Source organism: Suillus fuscotomentosus (assembly GCF_016647785.1).
Source record: "Suillus fuscotomentosus strain FC203 chromosome Unknown F5891scaffold_30, whole genome shotgun sequence".
NCBI classification, from domain to species: domain Eukaryota; kingdom Fungi; phylum Basidiomycota; class Agaricomycetes; order Boletales; family Suillaceae; genus Suillus; species Suillus fuscotomentosus.
Window position 1 is genome coordinate 242314 of NW_024539542.1, and position 8684 is coordinate 250997.

Sequence of the window (8684 nt, forward strand, 5' to 3'; positions counted from 1 at the left end):
CCCCCAAGCCAATGCATTCTCACGCCCCTTGCCCTCTTCCACATCGTCCGCTATCCGGTGCTGCTGCCCTCTGGGTACCTTCTGATCACCCACTGACGCAACCCCACCATATACACAGACGTGCACCTACAAGGGTACCCCGCCATTCTGGTTCGTTCCCATTCTTTCTCAGCGCATGCACCACCGTCCACCATTAGCCTATACATATCCTCAACGCCTGCCATGCCTCGTGGCTCTACCACTTACAAGGTCACTTCACCTTCCTCCCCACATAACCCCACTACTCACACCCACCAAGAGATTGCCGGTCGAAAATACAGCGCGGCATAAACAACTTTGGATCGGTGTGGTTTTGAAGGCGCTTGAAGACCTCGACCCTCCTTTCATGTCCCTCCCACAACGTAAACAACTTTGGATCGGTGTGGTTTTGAAGGCGCTCGAAGACCTCGACCCTCCTTTTATATCCCTCCCACGATGTAAACAACTTTGGATCGGTGTGGTTTTGAAGGCGCTCGAAGACCTCGACCCTCCTTCGAGGGTTCTTCATATCCCTCCTGCGGCGTAAACAATTTTGGATCAGTGTGGTTTATAGTGCTTCTACCATCCGCTTCTCCAACACTAGCTCTGCGCCATCAGTTTGCTCTAGCAGTGGTTTTATTTCAATGTCATCAGTAAATTGTTAAGTTCATGTCATAGGTAGTAAATAACACATGGCGCCTTCATTATATTGAACGTTCCGTGATAGTAAACTGAGCTGGGACTGTATGTATGAGACAATATTTGCAAGATCAAAGAAAAAAACATTAGGTATCACTACAGTGCACAACGACCGCTCCAAACTCAACTGCAAGTAACTAACTCCATCTAGTTGAGCAATGGCCCAGGACCGAAGTCAGGCGCATCGTTGAACTGGAACTCAGGACCATCGAAATTGAACTGGGGATTGAACTGAAACTCGGGGGTATTGAACTGGAACTCGGGGGCGTTCAAATTGAACTGGGGATTGAATGGAAACTCGAGGGCATTGAACTGAAACCCGGGAGCAGGGGTGGTAGAAGGAAGGCTGCCACTGGTAGCGGGCTGTGCTACTGGAGACTGGAGATGAGGCTCTGGAGACTGGAGACGAGGCTCTGGAGACTGGAGACGAGGCTCGTCCTGTTCATCATCAGTATCAACAAATTCCGCACTCTTATGTACTGTCTTCCTTCCATTCTGAGTTCCTGCAGGCTGTCTGTGTTTTTTCCCCTTGTCAGATCGAGTGCGCCGGCGTTGATCAATAATATCACCGCTTTCGAGCCCTTCATCGCGCTCTCGACGAAGCCGTTCGAATTCTATGTCATCTATGGCCTTCCAGTATGTAGCGCCTGACTCCCACTTCCGTAAGAGCATCTCAAGGTCTGGAATCGCACTCGATACTTTGCTGAGGTTGGTAAAGGGAATGTTGTTTGGCCACCCTTCGACTACCACTTGGTAGCACTGAATAACGTTGCGGAAGTAGTGAACCCACTGCATCTTGGCACGATCATCACCGGTAACTTCCTCTGTTGACGAAATTAAGTTAAAAAACACGCTACTACTGGCAGAATGAAATAAAACTTATGTAGCTTGCTATTCATGATCTCGCAGATTGATGAACGCAACCTGGAGACACGCTGTTGGTGATTCTTGGCAGCACCTGAATATCAACATTAGATAATAGGTACTAACTCGATGCGCAAAAACAGACCTTTAATTCCTTGGACCGCGAATCCTTCCATCTTGCTTACCAGATCCTGACCATCAATTCCCATCACAGAACCCATGAATGTTTGAACGCCCTCGGTGGCAAAGCTAACTCCTCGAAGGGGAAGGTCTGTTGAGCCTCGCGTTGTGTACAGGATGGTTTCTGCACCTGTACGACATTTAAGACTGTTAAGCTGGTATGACTTAGGATTAGTGAAACCAAAATTGATAGAAATGATCACTAACCTCGTTCTCGACAGCCTTCAAAGTCTGCGTGATGTCATTGACCTTCGACTTTGCAGAGATACGCAAGCCCATAGTCTTGGTCTCCCTCGAGTTGGCAAACTCCTCCAGAAGCTCGTCTTGCTCCTCCTTTGACAGTGTGTGATATTCATCCTTATGGTCGCGGACTAGCGACTGGAGTGCAGCCTTGCCGAGGCCACCTATTGAGGTGTCATATTAGAGTGTGTTATAGCGACAACAAATAAACTTACTATTTTCTTTTTCCTGATTTTTCTTCCAGCAAAAAGTGTTCCAGAGATTAGGCTTCACACGCCTTGAGCGCAGCATACCACGACCAAAGTATAAATTATTCTGAACGCGTCGAATACTTTTATGGTGGGAACCTGCAATGGTCTTGGTTGTCTGATCAATCTGGCTCCAAGCGTCATTGAGAGCATCTCTGAATAAACGGGACTTCTCGCGTTGCGTGAATCTCAATGCTGCTCGAGCTTCTTTGCTGAGCGAGACCTTGGGACGAGTCCGAAGTGGCATCCGAATATGATGTGTACTGCCAGTGCGCTTGGTTGCATAGAAGGACTGGGTAGCCATGATGGGTTAGTGTGTCTGTGAACTTTTCAAGGTCGAGTTCCAACTTTTAAACGCACCGAGGGTATATTTATTTGTGTGGGTCGATGATCTACGAAGCGATGAACCATCAATGAGTATATTGAGTCTACGGCACAAACTCAAGATCTACAGGAATAAAAGCCCAAAAAAGTATAGCGCACATAAAAAAACTAAAATGCCAAGGATCTTCAAGATGCTAGTGAGAACAGCTGCTAGTGCGGATGGTGACTAATTAAAGAAAATTAGGACAGAAGGTTAGGTAACAAACAAATCACTGACCTGGACAACATCATGGTTGAGTGGTACGTCCTGTAAGTCAGCAAGAAGGGCCTTCGACAACAAGGAAGCTTGCTCGTAGGACAAATCCCACTTCGGAGATCTGAAAACAGATTCCCATCGGCTGCTACGGACGGTGCTGGCTAAAACTCGCAGCTTGGGCAAAATCTCATCCCCAAGCTTGAACCGATCAAGCACTGCATCAGTGTTTGGTCCAACGCTAATGAGCGCTGGCCCAACCGAATTAGTACCACCACGCAGAGTATCCGATTGACCAGCCACTAAGCTATCACCGGGGTTCCTGCTACTAAGAAATACATCCGCAGGTCGCCATTGACGAATCTGATGTTGCATGGCACTTGTTACACCGTGGCGTATAGCAGCCGATGACGTGTTAGGCACTTTCGCATCCGAGAGAGCTTGCAAGGCGCTCGCAAACACATGAGGTGCTTGTGCAGAACACTGGATACGAGCACCAGTAGCGACCATGGGTGCTGGCAAATATTGTGGCTCATTTGGACTGATGTGCGTAGCAGGGACTATAGTATCACATCAGCAAGGCTCAGGAAAATACAAGGAATAAGAACTTACAATGCTTAGGCGGTTTCACATTCTCGGCAGTGCAACGTTGCATGAAACGATGGAGATGTGGAACAGCGAACTCCTGCGCGAAGGCCTGGACCAAAACAGCAAGGTCTCCACCGATGCGCTGGCCTGTTTCTTGCAATTCGCGGGGTGTGATATAGAGGTCGATGGGCACTTGTTCTGGTGAGATGTTGGGGCCGGCTTCAATGCCACCACAATGAATCAGAAGGGAGATGCCGCCATCGAGACGGTCTTGCATGGTGATCTAGAAAGTACAAGATATTTAAGAAAGAAAATTGATTAATATAACTCACTGCATCGAAAACATCTTGCAGTGCCGCTTCTAAGAGGTCATCCTGAGTAAGAACCCTCTGTTCTGTCTGTTCCACAGCAGGGTTGAATGAAATGTACGACGGATGAAGACCACCAGCTGTTTTCATCCAATAATGAGCACCGTCAATGTGTGCATCATGCTTGAGTGAGGCCCTGATGGATGCTTGCCGTTCGTTATTGCTGAAGCCTTCCGCAAACTGTGAAGTATAAAGAGCAGCGATGCTACTCATAGAAAAGCGATTGTTGAAGCCCGCAGTTTGAGACAGGAAGTCGGACTGCGTGATGATGGAGGGTGCTTTTTTCCTAAGTTTTGTGGGAGTGGTCATGCTGGTGTTGAAGTTGTGCCGTAAATGAAAGAGTCTCGATATATGCGCTAAGCAAGTGAAGTGACTCACGACTTCAAGTTGAAATGCACCAATGGCCCAACACCATGACTCAACTGGCGAGCATGCGGGTGATCTGTGATACATGTCTCAAGTACTATTATCATGATAGCGGCAGAGGATATGGTGAATACTGTAATAGAAGATGACGATGACTTGTCGATAATGGCTGAAATGTCCAATCACCGGCAAGTCCCATTCAGGAGTGAGATGGTTTCTGCAACATTCATGCTTAAACAACGCATGAAGCTTCAATTATTTCAAATTGCTCACATCAACACGTATATACACTACGCTATGGACTACTTTGTATAAACGATCTGTTTTTGAGACAAGGTGGTTGAAATCAAAGATGACGATGATGTCATCCCATTTGCGACTTGCTTCAAATGCTTCGAACAGATGTTGTGCAGTCAGAACTCAATATATATATCAACATTTGCGACTTGCTTCAAACAGACATTGTGCAGTCAGAACTCAATGTATATATCAAAGACTGAATATATATACAACATTAAAACTACAGTGCTCAGTCGACAATGGATTGTAAATAGTCGGCGATGTCCTCCGTTGCCCTACCAAATTCTTCCCGATCAATGGCATCCATGTCAACATAATCAGACATGATGATTGCCTGAATGTCGTCGATGTCCTCTCGACCTACTAAGATTGTAAGTTAGCGTGAAATGTATAGTTGTATGGTACATACAGGAAGGAGCGCCCTCGTCGTCAAGACTCAGCGTGCTGCATTCTGAGTCACCTTCTACCATGGTTGTTGAAGGTGTCTCAAGGCGAGTGCCAATACCACGGACACCAGAGAATCCTGTAAGACTCCCAATTTGATCTAAGCGATAAACATGGACAGCGTTGATAGCTGCTCGAGAACGCCACTGGCGCTTCAGCTCACTAGCAAGCAATGGGTCAGAACCAGAAAGATCGCGAATGACAGCAGTGGCCTGAAGTTCTTCATCGTAAATAGCAGTGCGGAGACGCCGAATTTCAACGTTAAGTCGAGTGATTTCTTCACGAGCACGGAGGAGCTTGAAATACTTTGAAGTTGCTTCTCGGTAAGCCGGTTTGGCCCAATCATCACTTCGAACATCGCTGCGAGAGTGCCGCAAGAGGTCAAACTCTCCAAGGAAAGTGTAATCAGCGATGTCCTTCCATGATATCTTGTCGCGCGGAGGATTCAAGGCTACAGCTTGAACATTGTAGCGTGCGATAGCTTTGCGGATAGCCTCAGAACGTCGTTGTAGGGCTTTGCTAATTTGCTGACGAAGTTTATACCCTCGAGAAATGTTATTGATTTGACATAACCAAATCAAAAGAAATCATTTACCTGTGCCCGATAACGACAGCTTTGAAAGTTCAAACAGCCGCATCACAACCAAGCGTTCTAAGTCGTTGAGCGCAGCTCGATATTTGCCCAGAGAAGCTTCTTCCTTGAAGCAGCTATACTCCTCACCACCAATTTCCCATCGTGCATCTACACCAAGCTGAGATTCCATGTGGGCCACTAGTGCCTCCGCGTGCTGTAGTTTAGCATAGGATGAATCAACCCGAATACAGGGCAACTGTTAGAGCTTGATTGATCTGCGCTAGGCTGCTTGCCGGAAGTTCGGTAAGTGCATTGTTGGCTGCTTGGCGAGCCGAATCCCAATCGGACCTAAAAAAAAAACACTTGATATTAAAAATGACCGTAAATTAAATGAGGTTAGTTCACCTTCGTTCAGCCAGTTCATCAAGTGTCTCAACGTAGCGAATGCGGATACGGTCTTCGGCTGGTGGCTGCTTCAGATCATCAAGGTATTTTTGCTCTTCGTCGAGAAAACGAACGAAATCATCATCGGTTAGTCGAAGCTCGTGTTTGATAGCTGTGAGTTCAGTGGTGAGATTGTGAACTGCCTTCAGCGCTTCTCGATAGTGGTTCCATAAGAAATTACCTATTGGAACGCTAATCAGTACTGTGAACTAAGGCTAAAGTGGAATATACAAACTAAGGCTAGCGTACTTGTCTTGATCCCAAAATGAGAAGTGTTCCTCGATAGATTGATGTCGATGGAAGGAACTGGCATGTCTAGTACTACGAGCAAGCTCATTGGAAGCAGAGAAAATGTGTTCACAACCTTCGCCTTCAGTGTGTCCCGTTCCAGGAATATACATTGGATGCCAACGTAACTGGCATTTGCGGTTGTGTGCGTGGCCATGAAAGGACCCGACCATCATCCGAAAACCAAGATCGTGCGCTCGAGAGCCGAAGGAACTATTGCTCAGGGTCTTTGAGAAGGCGCATCCGATATCATAAGCACAGCCCCCGTTCTTTCCATATACAGTGAGGAGCTTGTCAATGAGCGCCAACGGATATTTAGCTCTGTTGGAATGATCAACAAACGTCAAACCATGACAAAAATAGACTAACAGCTCGCCACTCTGAACCATGTCGCAAGCTAGAAGTATGAAGCGGTGGCGACAAGCAGCGATAAAGATCCCAGACTCATGAAACATGGAAAACATTTTTTTACGAGTCTCAGGGCCAGCATTGCGCCATCGATCAACACAAGTGAGCACATTAGAAGGGTTAGTGCTAGCGTCAACCGGCTCTTCCTCCCAGTTATCATCATGTGAGTTGATCTGCACAATGCGATCAAAAATTGCTCAAATTAAGTGAATCGACTTACATCGCACGATTTCGCTTCGTGTTTATACTTGTCAACAGTTTCACGATCAATCCAGTAGTCTGAACGAGCTTGACGAGAATCCAACCAAGCAGTGTTACCATAGATGGAGGAATCCCATCTCTTTAAGCTATTGTTGCCATCGACGCACACGAGCCAGTTGAAATCAAGGGTTGGCTCATCTTGGAGTTTATAGAAGCAAGCGGGACAGGAATTTAGTAAGCGCCAATTGGGAGTGTCGTGTTTGAGCGCCGCCTTGAGGCGCTGGTCAATGTGATGGATGATTTCCAAATAAATATCGTAAGCGGCCGAGAATTGTGTATTGAGGTAGGGCCGGTAAGGAATCTATCAATTACATATCAATAGACAGGCTGCCGAGAGTATCGTCCCATACTCACATCATGAAGGAAACAAAGTGTTCTACACTGTGCCTGGATACTGAAGCGAGGACAGGCTCAATGACATTGCCGGAAGGCGGCAAGAGTACGGAGCGAAATTGCAATGGTTGGGTACATCGGGGCGCATCCGATGTAGCCATGATAGATAAGTGTCTCGTTAGGGAACCTGTGCGATGCTATCGGCTGGAGAGAGGGACGGCACCGCCCTGTGGGAGAATGAAATAATGCTTTGAAATAGTGCGAAGATACTTACTGAAAATGTCAATGAGCTCGATGTTGTTGAGTGAAGGGCAGTCCGTCGTATCTATGTCCAAAGGTGGGACTGTGGGCAAGTCTTGTGGGTTTGGTATGCCATTGCCAGAATTTCGAGCGCGGTAGTCAAGATAGGCGTCCACAAGGTGTTTGATCTGGAGATTCCAATGAGAAGTCTGGTCTTCTGTGCGGTCTCGGCGAGTGCGAGGATCTATGTAGCGACTGTGCTGAAGTATAAACAAGATATGTCAGGATGAAGTGAATAGGACTTACTATCCACCAATGTCGGCCACCTGATGTGCCAGCCCTTCGAACACTTCATGTTCCCCACCTGCATGACTCATATCAAAACCTTCCTCTCCAGGAGGAGCAGTGTATGGTAGTGCCTCGACATCGATGCCATGGTGGGTAATCATGGTCTCCACCGCATTTTGGTCCTCTGCGGACATTTCTGTTGCAAAAATTATAGTGAATGAGGCGGAAAGTAAATGAGAAAACATACCTTGTATTTCAGCCTGGCGGCTGGTATCCGTTGCCATTATTCGATGCTGTTGTTTGCCAGCCGCAAGGACTTCTGATTGATGATGGCGTCCTCGAAAATGGTGAGAAATGACCGACTTCGACAACCCGGTGACCTTGTAAGTGGTAGAGCCACGAGGCATGGCAGGCGTTGAGGATATGCAGCAGCACCGGATAGCGGACGATGTGGAAGAGGGCAAGGGGCGTGAGAATGCATTGGCTTGGTGGATAACCCTTCTAGGCGCAGGTGGGAAGGGCGCGGGAAGTTACTGATAGAGTCCGAATACCCGCCCCACCCTAGGCTATAGTACATAGGTTGAATAAGTGAAGGCCCCAGGTAATTTGGGGCAGCATTTAATGCTGGTGTTGGGTTTTAGCACAAACATGCCTAATCAGAGTTGCCGAGGCACGTAATCGTCAAGTATAATAAGGCTCCCTAATTGGGCAACCCAGGTGATTTGTACATAGGAATTTGTTACAGTGCCGCGTCACATATGCCGTGTCAGTGCCGCGTCACAGGCGCGTCATGACCGCGGCAGGCGCGGCAGGGCCGCGTCAATTTCACCTGGCCCCTTTGGCCTGTAATGCAGTGGATGTTGAATGAGGACGGCATAACCAATATTCCGGATAGCCTTGCAGATTGCAGATATTTTAGGATCAAGGCTACGAGATTAAAGTTACGATGACGGTTA

The 8684-nt window shown here is 47.4% G+C and overlaps 4 protein-coding genes across 4 annotated transcripts; 1 reads left to right on the forward strand and 3 right to left on the reverse strand.

The window, feature by feature from the left end:
- Positions 1 to 222: 222 nt before the first annotated feature.
- On the forward strand, positions 223 to 565 carry F5891DRAFT_1189269 (uncharacterized protein; the record flags this gene model as incomplete). The annotated part of the gene is made up of 2 exons (XM_041367126.1): positions 223 to 249; positions 299 to 565. 2 exons carry the CDS (start codon positions 223 to 225, stop codon positions 563 to 565), a joined length of 294 nt encoding a protein of 97 aa, XP_041225387.1.
- Positions 566 to 864: 299 nt separating this feature from the next.
- Positions 865 to 2496, reverse strand: F5891DRAFT_953166 (uncharacterized protein; the record flags this gene model as incomplete). The annotated part of the gene is made up of 5 exons (XM_041375161.1): positions 865 to 1539; positions 1578 to 1675; positions 1727 to 1916; positions 1969 to 2165; positions 2217 to 2496. The coding sequence occupies 5 exons, from the start codon at positions 2494 to 2496 to the stop codon at positions 865 to 867; spliced, it is 1440 nt and encodes a 479-aa protein (XP_041225388.1).
- A 201-nt stretch (positions 2497 to 2697) lies between these two features.
- On the reverse strand, positions 2698 to 4091 carry F5891DRAFT_1189271 (uncharacterized protein; the record flags this gene model as incomplete). Its single annotated transcript, XM_041367127.1, has 4 exons — positions 2698 to 2799; positions 2851 to 3386; positions 3439 to 3697; positions 3747 to 4091. 4 exons carry the CDS (start codon positions 4089 to 4091, stop codon positions 2698 to 2700), a joined length of 1242 nt encoding a protein of 413 aa, XP_041225389.1.
- A 586-nt stretch (positions 4092 to 4677) lies between these two features.
- On the reverse strand, positions 4678 to 8135 carry F5891DRAFT_1189272 (uncharacterized protein; the record flags this gene model as incomplete). Its single annotated transcript, XM_041367128.1, has 13 exons — positions 4678 to 4808; positions 4858 to 5436; positions 5488 to 5680; positions 5724 to 5814; positions 5872 to 6091; positions 6146 to 6519; positions 6568 to 6779; positions 6827 to 7168; positions 7222 to 7261; positions 7337 to 7427; positions 7475 to 7695; positions 7747 to 7924; positions 7976 to 8135. 13 exons carry the CDS (start codon positions 8133 to 8135, stop codon positions 4678 to 4680), a joined length of 2832 nt encoding a protein of 943 aa, XP_041225390.1.
- Between the last annotated feature and the right edge of the window lie 549 nt (positions 8136 to 8684).